Consider the following 27,103-nt stretch of genomic DNA (forward strand, 5'->3'; position numbering starts at 1 on the left):
AAAGATTTTCCTGACATCGCAATAATTAATATCTCATTTTTGTCCATTTAAAAATAAAATGCTCCGCGGGGCGCCGCTTGATACGACCGCAGAGGTCGAACCCTGAACAGTTCGGGCAAGTATGGATACAACATTCAAGCTTGATACAGCTCTGAATTTGGATTGTGATTAAATATTTGACACAGCATAGGTTTCTGACACAGAATGAATGTGGCCTAAGAACTTACAAATTTTAAATTGGACATTTACCTATTATGGTCCAATATCCAAAATCTAAATACATGGTTAGATTCAGCAAATCAAAGAACCCCATATATTCAATTTTTTATGAACTCAAATAAGTTTAATTTTGGACCCTTTTGACCTCAATGTGGAGAAATTTGATAACTGGGTCCAAAAATCAATAATCAAAAATCTAAATACATGTTAAGATTCAGCATATTAAAGAACCACAAGGATTCAATTTTTGTTGATATCAAACAAAGTTTAATTTCGGACCACAATTTGGACCAACTTGAAAACTGGGCCCATTATAAAAATTCTAAGTACATGTTTAGATTCAGCATATCAAAGAACCCCAAGGATTCAATTTTTGTTGAAATCAAACAAAGTTTAATTTTGGACCACGATTTGGACCAACTTGAAAACTGGGCCCATAATAAAAATTCTAAGTACATGTTTTAGATTCAGCATATCAAAGAACTCCAAGAATTCAATTTTTGTTAAAATCAAACTTAGTTTAATTTTGGACCGTTTGAACCTTAATGTAGACCAATTTGAAAACGGGACCAAAAATTAAGAATCTACATTCACAGTTAGGCATATCAAAGAACCCCAATTATTCATTTTTTGATGAAATCAAACAAAGTTTAATTTGGGCCCCTTTTCGGCCCCTAATTCCTAAACTGTTGGGACCTCAACTCCCAAAATCAATCCCAACCTTCCTTTTATGGTCATAAACCTTGTGTTTAAATTTCATTGACTTCTATTTACTTATACTAAAGTTATTGTGCGAAAACCAATAATAATGCCTTTTTGGGCCATTTTTTTGCCCCTTATTCCTAAACTGTTGGGACCAATCCTCCCAATATCAATCCCAACCTTCCTTTTGTGGTCATAAACCTTGTGTCAACATTTTATAGATTTCTATTTACTTAAACTAAAGTTATAGTGCGAAAACCAAGAAAATGCTTATTTGGCCCCTTTTTGGCCCCTAATTCCTAAAATAATGGGACCAAAACTTCCAAAATCAATCCCAACCTTCCTTTTATGGTCATAAACCTTGTGTTTAAATTTTATAGATTTCTATTTACTTATACTAAAGTTATAGTGCGAAAACCAAAAGTCTTGGACGCCGACGGACGACGATGCCAACGTGATACCAATATACGACCAAAATTTTTTCAATTTTTGCGGTCGTATAAAAAGACAATAATAAATGCACGCAATAATTTCTGAATTTACAGTGGATCATTTAAGTGACAAAATCGTGATGCATTGGATTGACAATACCTCCTTCTATTGATAGTTAAATGATGGTTTTCCTAGCTGTTTTTTTTCTGAAAGAAATTACATTTAATTATTTCAAGCATTTATGAAGGGTTGCCATATCTGTGCTAGTAACTTCTGTCTTTTCTATTTGCTCTGCTAGGTATGCATAAATTGAGTCTTTTCGAAGGGCTTTGAGAAATTCATTAAATGCCTGTTCATTTTTACGCAAAAGCATGTCCATCAAATTCCTGTTCTTTTCCTGTGGTGTTTTACCAGATTCTATCTTCTTCCCATCATCAACTGACACTACCTCTCTTGATATTAGATGATCTACTATGCTTTCATGTTGTATATCAGTGATAACCTTAACGTAATTCTTTTGTAGACGAACTTTATACAATGGAACATTCCAAGCTGAAAAGCCTACAAAATATAAAAAGAGAGATTTTATTTTCTTAAGTGCTATAGAATGATAGAATGATGAAATTTTACAAAACACAAATGTGTCCTACCTTTTTGCATCAACATCAAAGAAAAAGCAGAAAATTTACCCCAGTTATACTATTCCTTCTACAGTAAAATATGGCCTTAACACATATTGTGATGAGATATATTCTACCCATGGTGTTAATCAGATTCTCAACAATTCTAAAGATCTACTGCTTAATCTCGGATCACAATCTCTGAAATTCTGTAGCAACATTAAGACTTTTCATTGTTCTACGCTTAATACTGCTATTTGCCATGGTCAATTGATAGATCGACTTCGCCATCTCATTAATCAGAGCTTTTTGTATATAAAAATTGGAATCGTAGATACAAATTTCTTGTTTTTGGTTATAATTATTCTTATTTTGTAAAGAACCGTACTGATTCTACCAGAAAATATACCGAAAATGATACTACCAAAATGATTGACTTTTTGATCGACAATATATTTGTTGAGTTTGGAAAATGATAATTCAACAGAAAGTCGGTATTCCAATGGGTACTAATTGTGCACCCTTACTGGCCAATTAGTTTTTGTACTCGTATAAAGCAGAATTAATTTTGAATCTTCTAAAAGACAATAAGAAAATCACCTTGCAAATTTCTTTAATTTTACTTTCAGATATACTGATGATGTCCTATCACTGAATAACCTATATTCAGCCAGTACTTACATCTGATATATCCCAGTGAAGTTGAAATTAAGAATACTACTGGCATTAGAAGGACTACTTCATATCTTAATCTTTTCCTCAATATTATTACAAATGATTGACAATGGTCAACTTCACACTAAAATTTTTGAGAAACAGGTCGATTTAAACTTCCCAATTATCATTATATAAACTTCATATCCAGACGTGTGCTCCTACCCTTAAACTGCTCCAATAAAGTTATGAGGAGGATATATTATTAGTTACATAGTGTGCTAGTGACCTTATACGATATATATGGGGTCAGTAAATTCCATATGGGGTGAGAGCGAAACCCCATATGGAATTTATTGACCCCATATATATTGTATTAGGACACTAGCACAATATGTAACGAATTTATCTCACCTACTTTCTTAACATGTGATATTTAGACAAGTGGCCTATAATAATTATCAACTCTTCGATACCATTAGTATTAAGAATCTACTTCCATTATTCTATACAAAGAAAAATTCCAACAATAACCATTTGTTCGCTATAAATGTGTTTTATTGATTTATTTCAAATACATGAAAATATGAGAGAGAAACAAGTATGTGTCCATTATACACGTATGCTCCACTTGGATTATTATTCTCTATGTTAAGTGAACAGTGAACTTGGGGTAAAAAAATAATTTGGAATTAAATACAAACTATAATATCATCCGGAACATGTACTTCGTTTGAAATTAATTGGATTTCAACTTCAACAAACACTATCTTAACCCAGTTTAATCTGAACCGGGAACGAGAGACGGACGACCTGCTGGAGAAATGTACAGACAAACGAACAGACGGACGGCCGGAGGGAGAAATGTACAGACAAACAAAAAGACGGACGACTGGAGGGAGAAATGTACAGACAAACGAAAAGACGGACGACCTGATGGAGAAATGTACAGACAAACGAACAGACGGACGGCCGGAGGGAGAAATGTACAGACAAATGAAGAGACGGACGGCCGGAGGGAGAAATGTACAGACAAATGAACAGACGGATGTCCGGAGGGAGGAATGTACAGACAAATGAACAGACGGATGACCTGACGGAGAAATGTACAGACAAACGAACAGACGTAAGAACGAACGGAAAAACAGACCGAAATCACATTATGCTCATGATTTGGGCATACACACAGTCAACAATACTTCATAATTATCATTCGTCAATAAACATTTTTTTTTCTCTATAAGCTGTATAACTATTGAATAAAGAATTACAGGTAATACCAAGAACTTCAACTTTTATTGCCTTTTTTTGTCAGCAACTAATGGATAATTTAGGCATTATATTATCTATCAAACGAGTTGATACGGATAGAGATGTTTAATGTATAAACAGAGATGGCTTTAATTTTACATAATAACTATTTTAATGCATTATTTTCTTTAATTTTACTTACTTGATACGTATTAGTCCATAGCTGGTTTGAAAGTTCAAATGTTTTATTAATACCAATTCTTTAATACACAGCTATTGTATACAGTTTATTAATACATGCAAATACACAACTATTGTATGTATAAAGTTTATTAATACCCAGCTATTGTATATATAAAGTGTATTAATACACAGCTATTGTATATATAAAGTTTATTAATACCCAGCTATTGTATATATAAAGTTTATTAATACACAGCTGTTGTATATATAAAGTTTATTAATACACAACTATTGTATATATCAAGTTTATTAATACCCAGCTATTGTATATATAAAGTTTATTAATACCCAGCTATTGTATATATAAGGTGTATTAATACACAGCTATTGTATATATACAGTTTATTAATACCCAGCTATTGTATATATAAAGTTTATTAATACACAGCTATTGTATATATAAAGTTTATTAATACTCAACTATTGTATATATAAAGTTTATTAATACCCAGCTATTGTATTTATAAAGTTTATTAATAACCAGCTATTGTATATATACAGTTTATTAATACCCAGCTATTGTATATATAAAGTTTATCAATACCCAGCTATTGTATATATAAAGTTTATTCTTGATGCAGTGTAGATGTGTTTACCTTAATGGGGAAACTATTGACGAACAATTTATTTCTCATATATATGCAGTGATATTGATTTTCGCATCATGCGGTGAATTTTGATTTTCTATTGTTTCAAAATGAATCAATCCAAAAGAAATCAAACCCATCCGAGGAACCTTTTTGCATCTATAAAGTATTATATCAAATCAAATACACTCTGTGTCGTGTATTACACTAACATGCGCAGAGGTACCAAAATATTTTATGTTTCAGTATAAACATTCGTTGCTTGTGTTTATGACCCCTTTAGCCATACCTTCATTTTCAGCAGATACTAATGTTGGACTTGGACTGAAATCACATTTTAAATCATCAGCGATATCTTCGTATCCATAATTACGTAATCCATCAACAAACACACTGTAAGCAGGTTCTCTCCTTTTAATCACAATATCCAGCAATGCTTTGTTCTGATCATCATGTCGAGGATAATGTTCAATATCAAGTCTGTCGTCTGCTGATATCACCAGATGTGTCATCATATGGTCTAAAATTTGGCTGGTTTGTATGTTATGTATGATTCTATATTCATTATCTTTGATTCTATCTGTAATCAAAAAGATTTATTATTCATTAAATCATTAGTGTATAACTTTTTTCACACATGATATGCAATGTTAGAGAAAAAAAGGATATAGATTCCTTAAAACTGTATCTTTACATTAAAATGTTCTCTTATTTTATTATGCAACCAACAGATAAGACGGATATTGGCTTTTTTTTATAACTTTTTTGGATTCGAGCGTCACTGATGAGTCTTTTGTAGACGAAACGCGCGTCTGGCGTATATACAAAATTTAGTCCTGGTATCTATGATGAGTTTATTTACAACCACTGTGTCGATGCCACTGGTGGTGGAGATTTATTTCCCCGAGGGTATCATAAGCCCAGTAGTCAGCACTTTTTGTGCTGACATGAATTATCATTGATATTGTTATATTTATAAATTAACTGTTTACAAAATTTTGAATTTTTTTAAATAATAAGGCTTTTCTACCTCATGCATAGATTACCTTAGCTGTATTTGGCAACACTTTTAGGAATTTTGGATCTCAATGCTCTTTAACTTTGTACTTTATTTGGCTTTTTTTTAAAACTTTTTTGGAATCGAGCGTATATACAAAATTTAGTCCTGGTATCTATGATGAGTTTATTTGTGTTAACAAGGGCACTGTCTGCATATTTTTTTGAAAGGCGAAGAGACTGATGCATACAAAGCAAATATTCATAGTTTGTGAATTTCCATAAATTTTATCTTGTAGATTCAGAGACATTTGAAAAAGTGTATGGCAAATGAACAATTATGATCAATGCTAATTAATGATACTAATGAATATTTCACAGGCTAAACAGCCTGTACCGATTCTAGCAGCTTTTCAGTTTTGTAATGAGTTCAAATGTTTTCTGTTTTACTGTGGGTTTTTTATGTAAGTAGATATACGAAAAAAATACAAACAATAATTGTTATTAATTTACTTGAGGTAAGATAATATAAACTTTTTTTTTTCAAAGCTAGTACGATAAATATTTTATGTTTGATGGATCGTATAGTTTAAAATACTTTCTATTATTCAAAAGACTTACAGACATAAAAAAATTACCCACTTTGAAATAGTATTACCTGTTACTGTTTCTACAGCTCTCAGTGTTTTCGGATCAACATTCTTTACAACCTCCTCTAAACACCGTGCACCTTTTCTACTATTTACCAAAGCTTGTTCAAGGACACGTATTGTAGGTCGTACTAGTTTGTCTCTCCTCCAAGTAAATAAGACTTCCTTACTCTGGGCAGTCAAGTCACAATTACATTTGTCTATATTCTCTAAATCTGCTATGGACAATCCAAGTTCTGTTCCTAGTTGAAAGACCATTTTACCAATCTGTGGTGATATGTTATCTAATATTTCATCTGTAGGAATTGAATCTAAGATATCGTCTGGAATATCTGTATGAAAAACATATGTATTATGCTTCCAAAAATAGAAATAAGGTAAACATTGGGAGGAATTCTTTCTATGAAATACTTCCGAACACTGGAACTACTAAAAACTACTCTGTTTTATGATGTAACAATGCTGCTGGCCTTTTCAGCACAAGACACATATATATTTAAATATAATGCATCTAGTAATTTTATTACATCATACGTGTGACCTTCCTGATTTAGAAACAATCTAAACAAAATATGAAAATGAATTCGATCTTTTCTTTGACCTATTTACAGTTGGGTTAAAAATTGCAAAAAGGTTTAAACAAGAATGTGTCCATAGTACACGGATGCCCCACTTGCATAATCATTTTCTATGTCCAGTGGACCGTGAAATTGGGGTCAAAAGTCTAATTTGGCAATTAAATTAGAAAGATCATATCGTAGGGAACATGTGTACTAAGTTTGAAGTTAATTGGACTTCAACTTCATCAAAAACTACCTTGACCAAAAACTTTCACCTGAAACTTGCACTATCCTTTTCTATGTTCAGTGGACCGTGAAATTGGGGTCAAAAGTCTAATTTGACAATTAAATTAGAAAGATCAACCATAGGGAATCAAAAACTACCTTGACCAAAAACTTTAACCTGAAACTTGCACTATCCTTTTCTATGTTCAGTGGACCATGAAATTGGGGTCAAAAGTCTAATTTGGCAATTAAATTAGAAAGATCAACCATAGGGAACATGTGTACTAAGTTTGAAGTTGATTGGACTTCAACTTCATCAAAAACTACCTTGACCAAAAACTTTAACCTGAAACTTGCACTATCATTTTCAATGTTCAGTGGACCGTGAAATTGGGGTCGAAAGTCTAATTTGGCAATTAAATTAGAAAGATCAACCATAGGGAACATGTGTACTAAGTTTGAAGTTGATTGGACTTCAACTTCATCAAAAGCTACCTTGACCAAAAACTTTAACCTGAAACTTGCACTATCATTTTCTATGTTCAGTGGACCGTGAAATTGGGGTCAAAAGTATAATTTGGCAATTAAATTAGAAAGATCATATCATAGGGAACATGTGTACTAAGTTTGAAGTTGATTAGACTTCAACTTCATCAAAAACTACCTTGACCAAAAACTTTAACCTGAAATTTGCACTATCATTTTCTATGTTCAGTGGACCGTGAAATTGGGGTCAAAAGTCTAATTTGGCAATTAAATTAGAAAGATCATATCATAGGGAACATGTTTACTAAGTTTGAAGTTGATTGGACTTCAACTTAATCAAAAACTACCTCGACCAAAAACTTTAACCTGACATGGGACAGACGGACAAACAGACAGACGGACGAACGGACGCACAGACCAGAAAACATAATGCCCCTACTACTATCGTAGACGGGGCATAAAAATGACTTCTCTGAGGGTTTTAAGGGAACATATTTAGTCCTGAGCTAGCCTTCATATGTATAAACTAGAGGCTCTAAAGAGCCTGTGTGGCTCACCTTGGTCTATGTGAATATTAAACAAAGGAAGCAGATTGAAAATTGACTACAAAGGTCAATAACTCCTACAGGGGTCAATTGATCATTTCGTTCATGTTGACTTATTTGTAGATCTTACTTTGCTGAACATTATTGCTGTTTACAGTTTACCTATATCTATAATAATATTCAATATAATAACCAAAAACAGCAAAATTTCCTTAAAATTACCAATTCAGGGGCCGCAACCCAAAAACAGGTTGTCCAATTCATCTGAAAATTTCAGGGCAGATAGATCTTGACCTGATTAACAATTTTACTTCATGTAAGATTTTCTCTAAATTATTTGGTTTTTGAGTTATAAGCCAAAAACTGCATTTTACCCTTATGTTCTATTTTTAGCCATGGCGGCCATCTTGGTTTGATGGCCAGGTCACCGGACACATTTTTTAAACAAGAAACCCCAAAGATGATTGTGGCCAAGTTTGGATCAATTTGGCACAGCAGTTTCAGAGAAGAAGATTTTAGTAAAAGATAGATAAAATTTACGAAAAATGGTTAAAAATTGACTTTAAAGGGCAATAACTCCTAAAGAGGTCAACTGACCATTTTGGTCATGTTGACTTATTTGTAAATCTGACCTTGCTGAACATTATTGCTGTTCACAGTTTACCTATATATATAATAATTTTCAATATAATAACCAAAAACAGCAAAATTTCCTTAAAATTACCAATTCAGGGGCCGCAACCCAAAACAGGTTGTCCAATTCATCTGAAAATTTCAGGGCAGATAGATCTTCACCTGATTAACAATTTTACCCAATGTCAGATTTGCCCTAAATGCTTTGGTTTTTGAGTTATAAGCCAAAAACTGCATTTTACCCCTATGTTCTATTTATAGCCATGGCGGCCATCATGGTTAGTTGGCGGGGTCACCGGACACAATTTTTAAACTAGATACCCCAATGATGATTGTGGCTAAGTTTGGTTAAATTTGGCCTAGTAGTTTCAGAGGAGAAGATTTTTGTAAAAGTTAACGCCGGTCGCAAGGACGACGACGGACGACGACGGACGCCAAGTGATGAGAAAAGCTCACTTGGCCCTTTGGGCCAGGTGAGCTAAAAACAAACACAGGGTTACACGTTTCTCATCAATATAAAATGCTGCAAAGACACTGTATTAAAATAGTTGGAAGGCAAAAGCAAGTCTATGAACAAATAGCATTGATTACACAATATATCAATAATTTTACATATACATAACTGTATAAAATATAGTACATGTCAACACAGTGCTGACCACCGGGGGATTTGTGGCACTATCATGCCATTGGAAACAAAATGTGTACAAACAATGTCATTGACCAAATGGTGGTAACAATTGATCAAGGGTACAAGGCTTATATTTTAGTGCAACATACACGCTATTGACTACATAGACTCGTAAGTAGCTTTTCAACTTAGAAGAGTTGCAGGACCAAAGTAAAAGGAAAATTGAAGTATCACATGTATCACTCGAAAGAATTGAATTTCTTCTTTGGTACAAATTTAAATTATAATTGTACCGTTTTCATGTGTTTGGAAAAATATTATGGACCATAAATGAAAAATGGTGCAAATAATACAAACAGCATAAAATCATAACAATTAATACAAACAGCATACAATCATAACAATTAATACACACAGCATATAATCAAAACAATAAGTGCTCACAATCAAGTTCATTACGCAGTTAAACTTAATATGTTGATTAACAACAAATGCACGTTACGCAGTTAAGCTTAATATGTTGATTAGCAACAAATGCACGTTACGCAGTCAAACTTAATATGTTGATTAACAACATATGCATGTGACGCAGTTAAACTTACTATGTTAGAAAATCCAGGAAACGTCAGAAACTAACTCTAGGTGTACCATCATCAGGAACACTCAAAGTGAAACATTTCAATGTGAGGGATGTATAAATACAATTGAACGTACAGAACTTTGTAAACAAAAACACAAAACTTAATCAAAACCATGCATGTGTAAAACAAAGGTTAAGGCAATTGTATATATGTGTGAACTTTCCTCATTTAACATATTGCATCAAATGATGAGTGATCTATGACTTCCAGATGTTTGACAATCTCACAGACAAACCACTAAATATCTTCTTCAAATCTGTTTAGAGAGGGGACAATAAAAGTACTAATAATCATGATTGAGTGAAAGAAGCCGGATTTATGTAAATATCTTCATAGTTCTAATAACTTACTAGACATCACTTGTTTTCTCCTCCGCATCTGTAAACGATTAATATCAGACATTAAATTGTTTCAATGAATAAGCAGCAAAAGCTTTTTCAAATGTTACACAATGTTTATATTAGACTATTGTCAACAGACGAGCTAAAGGAATGAATCATACCCCCTTCTAAACCAGAAATCATACTTAAACAATATGCTGAGACAAAAGGCTTTCAGAGTGACAGAAAACCGGATTTTCCTACAGAGGTCGAACAGTTGAGCAAGTATGGACACAACATTTAAGCTCAAAACAGCTCTGAATTTGGATTGTGATTGAATATTTAAAACAGATTAGTATCTAACTAATAAGGAAAATGATGTTTGTAAATCTGAACCCCAAACAGGATCATGTAAAAATTAAACATTAACACACACAACAAAAATAAAATACCACATAAAAACTTTGACATCTACTTTCATAACACACATGACTTAAACAAAATAGTTGTAAAGAAATTTTGAAAACTAATGACTAAAATTAATTGAACAGAATCCATATACTTTATTTTTATCATTACTGGTTCATGGAACACGTTGAACAGAAATTTTTTAACTGATAAAACAAACAGTTCTGTAAAATTAGATATGATTTACCCACTTAAATTAGATATGATGTTACGCAATGTATATCTTTTTTCAAATTTTAATCAAATATAATTAATAAATCCAAATATTATTTCTTTCATTTGTCACAAACTAATATAGATCTGCAACTTATCAATCAACAACTTTATCTACACAATGTAATGTAATGAAATATATCCTTTAATACAAGATAATTATCTAATTAAAGGAGTTCACTTCATCTAAAAAATATATCTATAGCATTCAGAAAATGGGTCGAGTTGGAGGGTAAGAAAAAAAAACAGAAGAAAAAGAGATGCAGAAAACGAATAATTTATCAGTATCATACATAGCTTACCATACATAAGGTATGCATTGTTAACTTCATTTCGGTTAAGCCTTTGGCCAAATCTCCAAAACGTATTCCATTGTTCTCTCTCAAATCAATAAGTGTTAAAAACTTGACCATTTGTGTATTTCTTGGGTAATTCTCTACCTTATCACTCCATTCTGTTTCTTCCAATTCAAGATGAAGAGCTAAATCATGTATCATGCGTGTCTCACAATTAACAGACAGACGAAGTAACTCTATGTTATTAGGAAACTGAGATAATGCATCTTCACTCAAACCTTAAATTCATATATAAGAAATATATATGATAACTTTTTACAAACACATTACATCAACATACAGCTTTAACAACATATAACATATTGATACAAGGATAACTATCATATATCCTAAGAAAATGGTTAAACCTGTTTTTATAGCAATATAAATCTCCCATTTAATTGACAGTTGTTAACAGCCGCATTATATTGACAAAATTTGATGAGAAATCCAAATATAGATAATTGAAAAACTTGTGGTTGTCGTTTGTTTATGTGTTACATATTTGTTTTTCGTTCATTTTCTTACATAAATAAGGCCGTTTGTTTTCTTGTTTGAATTGTTTTGCATCGTCTTATCGGGGCCTTTTATAGCTGACTATGCGGTATGGGCTTTGCTCATTGTTGAAGGCCGTACGGTGACCTATAGTTGTTCATGTCTGTGTCATTTTGGTCTTTTGTGGATAGATGTCTCATTAGCAATCATACTACATCTTCTTTTTTATATTGCCAATAATTTGTATCTAGCAGTCAAATGATCTTCTCAGTATACGACTTATTTATTTACATTATTCATAAAAACTGAGTTTGATATAAAATGAAAGTAGATGCAAATTTTATACGTATACTGAATAACGCAACTTTTCACAAATTGTAATAGAACGCTGTATACTAAGCCCGCTCCACATGATATTTAATGGAACATCTCTCCGACATTCCTGGATCATGTACTATTAATCTTTCTCAAATTACAAAGTTTAAGTTGCCTTTAGAAATTGTTTGAAATGCATGATGTGTCTGTGATACAAAAACCAATAGAAGACTTGTGTTTATGTAATTGCATATTAAGTTACGTCTTCTGAACTGTAACTTACGGATAGCTTCTTATTTTATTGTGAAATTTTAACTGAATGCCCACTTGATTGGTGGATTATGTAAGCACAGTAGGTAATTCTTTCTTTTTTGACATTTGGTATTGTTCCACTTTAAGCTACAGAGATTTTCCAAAAGTTCAACACCAGTAATCAGCAATTGTCTCTAATTTAAAGCAGATATTAAGTTCATATATACGACTTTTTTTTAACGAGAAAACAACTTTCATTCAATTTCCCTCTAATGTATTATGCATCCATGAGTTTCCAATGATGCATAACAAGAACCAATTGGACACCCGATAGTCTGTTCAAATATAAGTGTTATTGATTCCTTGCCATATTTAGCCTCTGAGGGCATAGTCTCAATGTATATTTTCAGAATGTTTGTTATGTTCAGTGTATTTCTTTTTAAGATCATATGAGCAGTTAGAGTCATCTTATTTTTGTTTGGGATCATAGTAGGAAGTTCTTCACAAATTCGATTTTTGATGACGAAAAAAAAAGAACTTTGTTTCTATCATTCCCCTATTTTTGTAATAAAAAAAACAACTCACTGTTTAATGAAAAGATGTAACTGACCTGTGAATGGGTAATCGAACTTGGAATAATTCAGTGTCTAATGGAATCAAGAGTTAAATAGTAAAAGAAGTTTATTACGAAACCCAAGAGCATTAAAATCCAATAATTCTCATATGTTATATACAACTAAGGTATCCTAGGGGTTGACACCTTCATGGTTTAATTAGTTCAGTCAGTTAAGGACTGAGACCTAATGTCAATTCATAATTAACTGGTATTATTCTTTCAATAACAAAACACGAAATTAAATACAAAACACATAACTATACCTGTACAATCCGGATCACACTGCTTTTGTTTCTATTAAAGGAAAACAAATATATAATTGTAAATTCAACATCCACAAGAAACTGCACAGACACTAATTATAACAAAGCATATACTAAACACAACAATTTGAACTATTAACAGTATGACCCAAATTCGATTGATTAAAATTAACATATCTTTCTGTAAATATCTTATTAGCTAACTGCAAACAGATTAACCAGAGAGTTGAAATGAACTCAATAAGGTAAACTTCCTTGTGAAATGTAAGTAAAGTCTTAAAATTCCGTTTGAGCGAAAAGAACCATACCTTTCAAACGAATTGTACACATATATTTAAATGGATTAAAAGTTAGCCAATCGTTAATTTACTTATTTTACTTTAATTGTTTGCTTTCCCAAAAATTATAGATTTTCTTTTCCATTTGTGGTCTCTTCACATGTTATTTTCTGTGTTCAGTGAAATTTGGGTCAAAACTCTAATTTGGCATTAAAATTAGAAAGATAATAGGGAACTTCAACTACATCTCTGTATTGTCATGATTGTGGTAGGGGGAATTAAATGATTACAAAATAACTTGTATATTCAATGCTAGTATACAAACCTGTTCCTGGTTCCAAACCTTCCAGTTGAGTGTAATGTCGTCACCATGTTTACAAACACACTCATCAGTTTTTAAAGCTAATCTTTCTTCTGGAAAGTAACAGATAAATCTTGAGCAGGAATACTCAGTGTGAAATGGTAGTTGACTGCGGACTTTTTCGTGGACAGTGGACTGATAAAATTCTGAAATCCTCTCCAATGTTAAATGCAAACATTCTCTGACACTAGTGGCTATCTCAGGTACTATCAGGCCCTTGGAGCGTTTATGGATTAGGTACAGTAAGATCTTGTTACCTTCTACACAAACAACAATATCATGCTCTTTATCAACTGATAACCCAACAAACCCAGAAAACATAAGTTTCCTTCCACGGTATTGCTTCAATGTCCACATACTAAGACATGCGCATATGAGACGATTTGGTAAGGCTGGAGGTATGATGGTTCCTTTGAAAACAAAGGCCAAACTAAGTGTCCTCTCTGGTGTACATTCTTGTGTCAAGAAATCTGTATCATTTCTTTGGGTAAGCATACAGGGTACAAAGAAGTGTTCTATTGGTAGCCGACTTCCTGTTTTTGTATCATATCTACGCTGTTCAGATACGATATCAAGGTGTATCAGCATATCAAATATGTACTCTTTAAATGGTAAAATCTGACAAAATTCTTCTTGCTCCCAAATCTGGTAGAGGTCTAATTTTTGTATCATTCCATTTTCAGACATCTTTTTGAAGGTTTTTCTTGTTTTATCTTCTTTTGGCCAGAATTCAACATCTATGAAAATGAAGGAAAAAAATCAATCTTATGACTTGAAATCAAAGTAAAAAAAATATTTATATAAAACGGTAATATGCTCACCTAGGTCAGGACATGAAAACAAAATTATCTTAATACTTTAATAAAATGTCCTATTTTAGGAGTAATTAAATTTTCTTTATTGAAGGGATTCAATGATCAAAATATCCTTTCTCATTTGGAAGACCATACCCCAATTAATATATTCTATATTTAGAAACCATGTACATGTAGTTCTATAATAATACCTACATCTTAATAACTAGGAAATATCAGTTTCAGTTTTAACTTTAAATTTTGCATAATTTTACAAAAAGTAAATCAAAACATCCATTCTCTGTTCTCTCCAAAACTTTACAACATGATAAAATAATTAGCTATAATTTAACAAGTAGTGACGCTATGAATACCTAAAGAGAAGATTAATTTTGACTAATTGTATAATAAAAAGTTCTTATAAAGTTTAAAAGATTAGTGAAAGGCATCAGTTAACAGTCCCCAGTTCTCTAAATGCCTGGTAAACAATATTTTGGTATGTTGATTTTTTACCAGCAATTTAATTATTACTCAATGAAAATATTTACACACCAGTAATAAAAGATCTCATAACTTCCACCATAAGAAGGGGACTGATGATAACATTGTCTCTTAGCTGTGGTGTGTCAAAATAGACAATTTTCCCTCGAGAATGTTGATAATGTAGAAAATCGGTCAACTGCTCAGGAGACAGGACAGACACCTCGCTGATAGCATTTAATTCTTTAACTTCAACCAAAGACATAATTTGTTTCCCTTCTGCAACCAATTCAGCGATCTCAAGCTCCAGTGGAACACATGCATTCGGCATCCTTTCACCCCAGCATGGATGGTCGAATGTTAGTTCTGTTATTGTTTTCTTCAGAACCTCTATTTCTGGGTCAGCTTTATCTTTGGCATTGACAAATATTAAAGGTCTAAGGACCAGATGATGTTTTCCCTCATGGTCTTTAAACAACTCCTCAATTCCACTGTAAAGCTCTTCACGTCGTGTCTCAACATTCTCCTATTAAAACATGAAAATGTCCCAGATAAATAAACCTGAGGGTGTAAAGAGCATGTATCGCGAACATGATGTATGTGCATCTTCAATGATGGAACATTCCAAATAGAAAATAACTAGATTTATCTTAAATATTCAAAGTAGATACTCTTACAGGTCAATTATTACACTTTTAACCTAGCTTCTTTATTTCTAAAGATACCACTAGTAAAAAAAATGAAACATTTTAATAGATTGGCAATACATTTTAAACAGGTAGAAGAAGGTATTAATAGTTTAGTATGGAATAACCGTTTCACAAATGAAATCGGATATGTTCCTTACGTCGTAACTAAAATCCCCTTCCCTTTCATGAATGTGACCTACCGAATTAGACTTTTTACCGGATTTGTAATCACATAAGCAACACAACGGGTGCCACATGTGGAGCAGGATCTGCTTACCCTTCCGGAGCACCTGAGATCACCCCTAGTTTTTGGTGGGGTTCGTGTTGTTTATTCTTTAGTTTTCTATGTTGTGTCATGTGTACAATTGTTTGTCTGTTTATCTTTTTTTCATTTTTAGCCATGCATGGCGTTGTCACTTTATTTTAGATTTATGAGTTTGACTGTCCCTTTGGTATTTTGTCCCTCTTTTAGTATAGAGTACTTCAGGATTAGCGTGAAAATACGGAAACTGTATTATTCAAATTTGCAGTTAAACAACTAGGGGCTCTCAAGAGCCTGTGTCGCTCACCTTGGTCTATGACTCTATGTGCATATTAAACAATGCAATAGACACAGATAAATTCATGACAAAATTGTGTTTTTGTGATGGTGATGTGTTTTAATTTACTGAACATTCTTGTTGCTACAGTTATCTCTATTTATAATGAACTTGGCCGAATAATTACAGAGGAAAATATTTTCTAAAAATTTACAAAAATTTATGAAAATTGTTAAGAATTGACTATAAAGGGCAATAACTCCTTAAGAGGTCATCTGACCATTTTGATCATGTTGACTTATTTGTAGATCTTACTTAGCTTAACCTTATTGCTGTTTACAGTTTATCTCTATCTATAATAATATTCAAGATAATAACCAAAATCTGCAAAATTTCCTTAAAATTACTAATTTCGGGGGCAACAACCCAACAACGGGTTGTCCGATTTGTCTGAAAATATCAGGCAAATAGATTTTGACCCGATAGACACTTTAAACCATGTCAGATTTGCTCTAAATGCTTTTGTTTCAGAGTTATAAGCCAAAATATACAATGAACCCCTATGTTCTATTTTAAGCCCTGGCGGCCATCTAGGTTGGTTGGCCAGGTCACCACACATTTTTAAAACTAGATACCCCAATGACGATTGTGGCCAAGTTTGGTTTAATTTGGTCCAGTAGTTTCAGAGGAGAAGATTTTGTAAAAGTTAATGACGACAGACAACGGACGACGACAACGTACGAAGACACCGGACGCCAAGTGATGAGAAAAGCTCACTTGGCCTTTTAGGCCAGGTGAACTAAAAATGAACTTCTTTTAAAATAAAGTATGTATCGTTATGCATTTCTTGTCCTAATTTGTTATATATCATGTTTTATTTCATCATCTGTTCAACAATTGTTTTACTTTTTGGCCTCACACATCACCAAGGAAATACTAAGTGTTGAGAACTGCATCTTGTGCAGTACTACTATTCTTAATAATTAAGCTTCATATTGACAACCTGATTGTTGAAATAAAACTAAATTTAATTAAAATTTAACATGTAAACTGATCAACATGACTAAGAGTGGCAGGGCCAACTTATCTCCATGGAAATGAGATGTATCAAATGGAATATTGATACAATTTCATACCAAATATCATTTACTTATCTAGAAGTGGTTCTTCATGTCTTGTACTCTATTTATAGGCCCTGTAATCTGATTTTAAGTGTATTACCCACAAACCAATAAGGATTCCGTCTTTTAAAAGTGTAGTTTCACAAAAATTTTGGTCAAGTTAAGATGGGCAGGACATCATTATACGTAATCATACAGGCTCTTATAAGAAAATCACAAAGAATACTGAACTACGTGGAAAATTAAAAAAGTTATCAAAATAATCAAATGGGAAAATCAAACTCTCACACAATCAATCGAATGGATAACAAATGTCATATTACTGACTTGGTACAGGCATTTTCTTATGTCGAAAATGGAGGATTAAACCTGGTTTTTATGCTAGCAATTGGGGCAATTTGTACACATTATCTAAGTTTTCAAAATGACAATAACTTACTACCATATAGCTTACACAAGATTACTCACCAATGGTACTTTGTCCTTGTGAGTTGCAACAAACAAGATCTTTGGAATGCCTGCATATACAACCTTACAATAGGTCAGGATGGAATTGACCCAATATTGCAAGAATACTACAAAATATAATCAAAATCTGTCTTAAAAGTACCAAAAAAAAAGTATATACATTCTGCATTTTTTATAGTTGTGATCCTACACTTTAGGTTTTTCATTGTCTTTTATGTTGTTACCCTGTTATAAAAAAAATGCTGATTACTTTGTCAACCAAACAGATGACAAAAGTCTTCCTCTAAATTGGATTCTCTATCAAAAAGGGACAACTTTTTCAACATGTTCAGTGTATATGTATAAACATTATTGTTGTATTTGTTCTTCAGTCTATTTCATCAACACGTAGATTAAGGAATGCATATTAAACAAGAAAAATGTGTCCACAGTACACGGATGCCCCACTCACACTATCATTTCCTATGTTTAGTGGACCGTGAAATTGGAATGAATTCTCCAATTTGGCATAAAAGTTAGAATGATCTTATCAAAGGGAACATGTATACTAAGTTTCAAGTTGATTGGACTTCAACTTCATCAAAAACTACCTTGACCAAAAACTTTAACCTGAAGTGGGACAGACGGACGAACAAACGAACGAACGGACAGACGGACGCACAGACCAGAAAACATGATGCCCCTCTACTATCGTAGTTGGGGCATAAAAAGGTATCAATTCTAAAGACCTGTTTACAATTAAGTCGTATACAACATAATATTTCACACCACATAAATAGTGGTCAGTTCTGTGTAAGAACAGCCCTGGGATGTATTTTTATCACTGTGTTTCGTTTTCAATTATCATTTAAGGCTAAGAATACAGTTATTCCGTAATGATTTCTTTTAGACAACAAATAAGAAAAAAACACACTTGCTCTATCTAAACAAGTTTTAAAGTGCAGTGTACTACATTTGGACAAATAATGTCAAAATCTTAAAAATACCCTTTGGCTCTAACAGTTAGTAACTCCAAATATGGACAAGTTAGGTTAAGGGAGTCTGCAATTTGTTTGACAGCTTCAGATATACTAATTGTTGACCTTTTAAAATGGACCAAATCACTAATTTACCAACAAAATCCCACATTTTGTACATGAAAATTCATCCCCTACTATTTAACGTATTACTAAAAAGAAATGTATCTGGACAGTGTATGAAAAAAATGTGCAAGTTATATGTCATGGCGTGTTATTTGGCTTATATTTTTAATAGTATGATTTTGTATAAGAAATATGTTTTATCGTTAGAAAGAAAATTTAATGTTTGTCTTTTGTAAAAATTTTATTAATTTGTTCAATCAATTTTACCTATGCTGTAGCATTAGTACTCCAAATGTCACAGATTGCTCAAGACATTTTGTTTTGAGATATTAATAGGAAATCAAACGAGAAATTAACACATTTATAACTCGACGGAGTTCCTAAGGAAATAAAAGATACCGGTTCCTTTTGTCAAGAACGTGATAACACGCTCATTGATCATTTATCTCCGCTACCACCATGAGGTTAATTAACAGATACTTTTTTTATTTGATGGCATCGCGGTATTAACAATGGAGGCCAATTTCCTATCACTATAATCATGATAATTGGTCTATTTTATTAGCGAATCGTTGAATTTTTAAGACTTGTCCAATTAATAATGCCAATGTGACGATGGGTTCAACCCCTTCCTTTGGTGTGAAGCTATAGATGGAACTGCGGACCAGATTAATGAGCATATGTCACTTGGAAAGTGTTAGATGTTATCAAAACATTATAGGATTAGGCTTTGTTAATTAAAGTCTATTTTTGCTAATGAGAGAACTATTTACATGTCAAAACAAATTGAGTTATTTGTTGTTTAGTATAAATCACATTGTGACATTTCGGAAAAAACAGTCATCTTTTCGGAAACCTTAACTTGCACTACTAAAATGTATTGTACTAGATGTGTAAGACTGTTGATCAGTTTACCAGTTGCCTTTGTAGTGTTGAGACAAACATGTATCTTTGAATATTTTTTTTTAATTTTTAATTTTTTTTTACTTTGGATTTAATATCCTGGTACTTGAATTAGTTTATTGTTAATTGGCATTGTTTACTGATTGATTTGTTACCATCATTAACTGATTTTTATTAAATTATGAAAACATCAATTTCCTTGTTGTTGTCCATTTGTTTGATGTGTTTTATTGTTCGATTTTCCCTCAGAGTTTAGTATTTTGTTTTTAGCTATGCCTATTAGACATTTAAGTCTAGCGATTGACTGACCACTGTCCCTTGGTTCCATACGAATTAGCTTCCCCTTATCTAACAGTGTCTGGACCTTGGTGACAGATGCACTGTCCACAGTAAAGACGGAAATCAAAGGACGACAACTGTGTTCCCGGACCTTATAACAGACAATTAATACCAAGTTATATTATTGAAAAGTAGTCCACAATTCCTAAGATTTATTTTTAAAATTAGTTTGTTTTAACGAAATAAATCAAAATTGAAAATTGAAAAAACCTTATATATTCCATTTGATGAATGTTGATCTTAAGGAGGCTCGCGGGTAAAAAAAATTCAGAAAAAAATCAAACGTGTATTTTTCATTACAAATTTTATTAATTACCTTAAGAAGTTGTTACTTAATCATATGGTACAACAAGTATTCTAAAAAATCAATACGAGTTGGCCCCAGGTGACTTTTAAAATGTAGATATCATTGAAAAAGCTCAAAATTATCTCCCTTTGGTGCAAAAATGCCATTTTTTGGCATTAGAATTTACATATCTTTTTTAACTTATCAGTGACCTTTATTTTTTATTGTTATTTTCGAAAAAGCTGTACAAAAACTAAATAATTGTAAAATTTTAGCCATTTCTGTAATTAAGTTCTTTTTAATTTCTATATTATCGCTTTTTCTCCTATTAGTTCAACAGAAAAAAACGACATTAGCAAAAATGTATACTTTTTTCGAAGGCAGATTGTGATCGTAAATGAACGGTGACCCCATTTTTTTATTTCATTTTTCTATTAGGTATAAGATAAAGTTAATTTATAGAAAAATATAGCGAAATCTTATATTAAATAAAAAAAATGATTAAGACCCGCGAGCCCCCTTAATAATAATATAATATGACTTTATTTGACATGTTTGATCACTCAGACACAATACATACGTGTAAAACAAGGAATACTATATTTACATTTCTCTAACTATATGGAAATTTATCCCTTTCGGAACCCATTGTATAAAAAAATGTAATCAAAGTGTGGTTGCTGGTGATCTAAAAGATCATTGGATGATTTTAAGGGTCATGACCTTTTTAGCTAACTGAATGAATCAAAATATGATAACAGGTGTTGATGAAATTGACAACTTCATGCAATGTGAAAGGCACTCGAAGGGGATTTTCGGTTAACAAAAAAAGAAAATGTCTTTTTAATCATTAGAGAAACAGATTTTTACATAGTTACTCGTGGATTATCGGATTTATCCAATCTCGATAGTTAAATTATCAATTTTAAAGTCCTCGCCGAGTTGGCTTGGACTTTAAAATTGATAATTTAACTATCTCGATTGGATAAATCCGATAATCCACTGGTATCAATGTAAGAATCTATATATAAACAAACAATACAAAACAAAGGTGGGTATAACAAGAGAAACAAATATTACTTGCGTTAATATGAGAACCGATAAAACAAAAATGTACTGTGTGCATGAAATGTTAATTCATGGACTGACAAACTACACTATATCGTATGCTATGTTCTTTTTAAACAGGTTTATATAAACGTGCTCAGTTTTCGTTCTAGCAAAGCAAAACCTTCAAAATCCCAACGTGATAAATCCTTCTCATCAAAACTTATATGTTTTGTCTTTTGTTTAAATATTTTAAGAAATCAGTATGTTAACATTTTTATAGTAAAATTATTTTCTGGTTTAACACTCATTTAAAAGAATCAGAATGTCTATGGGAAATCATTTTTTTTAAATGTCTAAATGACTAAGCTGTGCAGCTATTAATATAAGTTGAACAAAAATAGTTTTTTAAGTAATAACAAAAATCTATTAACACAATTTATGCCAGAACAAGTTCAAAACTATACTTCCCAAAATACAGTGTAGTCTGTCAATAAGTGCTACACCAGTGTAGTCTCTCAAGAAGTGTAACACTGATTTATTCCTAATGATAACACCAGTGTAGTCTCTCAAGAAGTGTAACACTGATTTATTCCTAATGATAACACCAGTGTAGTCTGTCAAGAAGTGTAACACTGATTTATTCCTAATGATAACACCAGTGTAGTCTGTCAAGAAGTGTTACACTGATTTTTTCCTAATGATAACACCAGTGTAGTCTGTCAATAAGTGTAACACTGATTTATTACTAATGATAACACCAGTGTAGTCTGTCAAGAAGTGTTACACTGATTTTTTCCTAATGATAACACCAGTGTAGTCTGTCAATAAGTGTAACACTGATTTTTTCCTAATGATAACACCAGTGTAGTCTGTCAATAAGTGTAACACTGATTTTTTCCTAATGATAACACCAGTGTAGTTAGTGTTCATCAGCTCTTTTTTTCAATAAATTCACACAACAAAAATACTTAAGAAATTTGCAGGAAGCTTTATCACAATATATCATGATGTATTTCTATTGTTATTTTGACTGATTTGAAAATTAAGCCTTTTTTTTTAGTGTTTTGGTCATGCTGTAACTTCCAAAACGAGTTTGCATCTAAGTTTGAGTCTAATTTAACTGATCATGTTTGTGTATACAAAACACTTGTCTGGCGTACAAAAAGTGACATCTGGTATCTTGTATGATTGTTGACTGCAATGTTTATGTCTTACAATGTACTTCACATCAATGCTGCAAAATGCAATTTCAAAAATTTTAAATAATCTCCTTGCTGTTATAAATGAAAACTCTCCCAAACAAAAAAAATTGAGGAACAAATCATGGTAACAAATGAAAAACAAATCATATGATTTCTTTGTGATTTGAAAGTGATAAAATTTCACATGCAAATGAGCTAACAAATCACAATAACAAATCACGGACAAATTGCTTACAAATCATTAGCAAATTAGAGTAACAAATGATAAACAAATTGTATGATTTCTTTGTGATTTGAAAGTGATAAAATTTCACATGCAAATGAGCTAACGAATCATAATAACAAAACACGAACAAATTGCTTACAAATCATAAGCAAATCATAAACAAATTGTTTTGATATCATTTACAAATCAGAAGCAAATTGTTCTCAAATCGTTAAGAAATTGTTATCAAATCTTTAACAAATCAGAAGTAAATCATATTCCTATCTCTAGCAAATCACAAGCAAATCGTAAATAAATTGGCATCAATCATCAATTTACAGATTATGTAATTAACATCCAGATCAAAAATAAGTTCTGCCCCTGAAACCCCCAAACTCTGAAGCTCATGTGTCTTCATTTTACCTTTAACAGCTACTCCACCTAATTGTAAAAAGGAGTACTATCTTTGGTTGTGTTAAGGGACAAATTGTTCTTTGTATAGTTTCTCTTACTTTTACCCGAATTTGACTAAAACGAAATTTGAAAAAGAAATAGGCAACCACGTGTACTTAGTAGAATAATGTCGAATAGGTGATGGGTCTTAGTCTTGGTCCAAATCTGCTACATTGCAATATACTAGCTATATATATAGTACATGAATATACATGGCTTTGTCCATTTTAACCCGGGACCTAGTCAGTAAACAACAATTAAAACATTAAACGTTGCCAGTGAATTTGATCTGCTGGTTCAGGAAGCTAGTCTTGAAATGTTTTGATCGTTTACACATCTTTATTTTAAAAATTAATACTAACAGCACTAGACTATCATGATTATAACGAGATACTGAAATGCACAGTTTCTGAATTTTAAAGGTTAACATTTTAATAATAAGTATTAGTTAAATAAGTGAAATTATAAATATAAAGATTCCTTACCACCGTCATCTTTAATAGACTGAATACAACTCCTCATATTGCAACCTTCTTTGTTCAGTTGATATAGAACATTATTTGAAATTTGAATTTGACCTCAACCGGAAGTCAGAGAGATAGATAAACAAAGAAAACTGGAATACATTAACATTTAATTCATTGTAGCAAATCATCAATGAATCACACCAAGATAGCTCAGAAAGTTAACAAATCATTTTTAAATCATTTCATATGATATTTAAAGTTAACAAATCATAACGAAATCACACAGTTCTAGCTAACAAAGTTAACAAATCTCTTTCAAATCATTTCATACGATATTCTAAGTAAACGAATCATTAAGAAATCACACAAAAACAGAAACAAATGGCTTACAAATCATACAATAAAAGAAATCACATAGAAATCAGATTTAGGGAATTTGGAAAATTCTGATTTGTCTATGATTTGTTTAATGAATCGCAAGCAAATGGTACTAACAAATCGCAGAATCACGATTTGAAAGAGATTTGAATACGATTTGAAGGCAATTTGTTCATTTATTTTTCTGTTTGGGCTGTTTGCAGTATTGGTTTGTAAATAACATGCATATTACCTGCCGGGGTTGGCGTCATGTGCTGCCCTGGAAAACACATCACATCACGGACCTGTTCATGCAAATTTTTGCTCCCATCAAATACTACAAGAAATAATGCCCGGAATGTCATGAAGGTCTGATGTGTTGTTAGATAAACATATTGTCCACCAAAATCCCAGAAGATAAGACGTCCAACTTTCATTTTATACTTCCCACTTTTGAGAACCTTTTCCATTTTCTTTCTTATTTCTTCTTTAGTCATTCTTGTTCTCATTTTCTTTTCCATCTGTTTAACCGTGGAGGATTTCTGAGGTGGTAGAGATTGTGCTGCTGCAGACTGTTCTGAGGGCAAAGAGGAAAGTGTAGCTTTGGCATAACCAGTTGGGCTTGTATCTGAAGCTTTGTTGGTAAGTTCACTCTCCTCCTCTTCTTCCAGAGAGGTCATTAAAACCTTATGGTACACAACATCCAGGGCATTGTAAGAGTCTGAAATTATATTTAATACATTAGGCAAATCAAATCCAAATCAGCTGCAGGCTGTCAAAACCAAGTGAAGAATGTAAGAAAAATCAGAATTAAAATAAGAATCATATCTTATCAGGTGTAACATTCATATAATGCTATTAACACATTTTACCAAGTATGGACACATTATTCAAGCTGGATTTGGCTCTAAATTTGGATTGTGATTAAATAGTTGACACAGCATAGGTTTCTGACACAGAATGAATGTGGTCTAATGAACTTTCAAATTGTTTTTTTGCCTTTGAGCAATTCACTATGCTGTTGAATATAATCCTCTCAAAAAAAATGTTTACAAAAATTTTCTTTTTATTTATGAAATCTGAAATGAGAAAAATTGCCCCCCCCCCCATTTTTTTTCACATCCCCCTTTCCCTTATTCCAAAACTGATCTCAATTCAAATTTCTAATGGAGTTTGCAACAATAACTACTCATTTAAATACATCATAAAATATCAAAATGTAAAAAAGTGCTTGCAATTATGAATGGTAAAGATTGCTTTAATTTATTAGTTGATACTAAAAGTGACTATTCATTGTATATTGTATAAAACAATGATTTAAGTTGATACAACTACTATTCTGGACAAAGAAAGATAACTTCAATTTTCAAAGAATATTTCATAAAAACTGTGCAATTGAAAATTTGTTGCTATTGCAGATATTGGGCAATTAGATATTTTTTGCTGTTGTGCAATACTGTGCAATTTAAGATTTCTTGCTATTGCACAATACTGTGCTATTGAAGATTTCTTGCTATTGCGCAATACTGTGCAATGAACATTTCTTGCTATTGCACAATACTGTGCAATTGAAAATTTCTTGCTATTGCGCAATACTGTACCTTTTAAAAATCTCTTGCTATTGCACAATACTTAATATAATAATTTTGGACCCCGGTTTGAACCAACTTGAAAACTGGGCCCATAATCAAAAATTTAAGTACATGTTTAGATTCAGCATATCAAAGACCCCAAGAATTCATTTTTTGTTAAAATCAAGCTTAGTTTAATTTTGAACCCTTTGGACCTTAATGTAGACCAATTTGAAAATAGGACCAAAAATTAAGAATCTGAATACACAGTTAGATTTGGCATTTCAAAGAACCCGAATAATTCATTTTTTGATGAAATCAAACAAAGTTTAACTTTGGACCCTTTTGGCCCCTAATTTGCTCCCAAAATCAATCCAAACCTTCCTTTTGTGATCATAAACCTTGTGTTAAAATTTCATAGATTTCTATTTACTTATACTAAAGTCATTGTGAGAAAACCTAGATAAATGCTTATTTGGGCATTTTTTGGCCCCTAATTTGTAAACTGTTGGGACCAAAACACCAAAAATCAATCCCAACCTTTCTTTTATCATAGTCATCAACCTTGTGTTTAAATTTCATAAATTTCTAATTACTTTTACTAAAGTTAGAGTGCGAAAACCAAATGTCTTCGGACGACGACGACTACGGACAACAACGACACCAACATGATACCAATATACTGATATACGACCAAAACATTTCATTTTTTGCGGACATATAAAAACTTAACATCCTTCTAATGAGATTAGTAATGATGTTAAAATTTTCATACACAAATAAGATTTGATATTGAATTAATATGGTGCGTGAATAGAAGGCACAAAAAAATGCCTACAATGTGAAACTAATCTAAATCAGTGCTATAACATCTCTGCTGATAGCGCAGTCCATGCAATAGTTTCTTTAAATGTGGTCAGATGTTTGTACTTGTACCCTTTCTCACCTTGATCAACAAGAATCCACTCTTTTGTAAGAATATCTAGGCCACAGCGACCTTCTACCAGAGAAATCCCATCAGTCGGGTGTCGACCATCAGGTATAATTTCTCCAGCTAACAACTTAACAAGAGTCGACTTCCCAACAGAAAATTGGCCAGTTACCAT

General features: G+C 32.2%; 1 protein-coding gene across 1 annotated transcript; it reads right to left on the reverse strand.

Annotated features, from left to right (window-relative positions):
- Positions 1-27,103, reverse strand: LOC134718366 (uncharacterized). The gene is made up of 11 exons (XM_063580863.1): positions 26,944-27,103; positions 24,680-25,147; positions 18,083-18,189; positions 15,338-15,791; positions 13,956-14,728; positions 13,353-13,383; positions 11,379-11,650; positions 10,426-10,453; positions 6,363-6,686; positions 4,998-5,288; positions 1-1,914 (listed from the first exon to the last, which is right to left on the reverse strand). The coding sequence occupies exons 1-11, from the start codon at positions 27,101-27,103 to the stop codon at positions 1,580-1,582; spliced, it is 3,243 nt and encodes a 1,080-aa protein (XP_063436933.1). The 3' UTR covers positions 1-1,579.

The sequence above is a fragment of the Mytilus trossulus genome, chromosome 5 (genome assembly GCF_036588685.1).
Source record: "Mytilus trossulus isolate FHL-02 chromosome 5, PNRI_Mtr1.1.1.hap1, whole genome shotgun sequence".
Taxonomy (NCBI): Eukaryota; Metazoa; Mollusca; class Bivalvia; order Mytilida; family Mytilidae; genus Mytilus; species Mytilus trossulus.

Coding starts and splice junctions, on each gene's coding strand:
- LOC134718366 (XM_063580863.1), bottom strand. CDS start 27,103: ATGGTAACTGGCCAATTTTCTGTTGGGAAGTCGACTCTTGTTAAGTTG. Junction 10,454..11,378: donor CAATGCATACCTTATGTATG/GTAAGCTATGTA, acceptor AATCGTTTACAG/ATGCGGAGGAGAAAACAAGT. Junction 6,687..10,425: donor GAGAAAACAAGTGATGTCTA/GTAAGTTATTAG, acceptor TTTTTCATACAG/ATATTCCAGACGATATCTTA.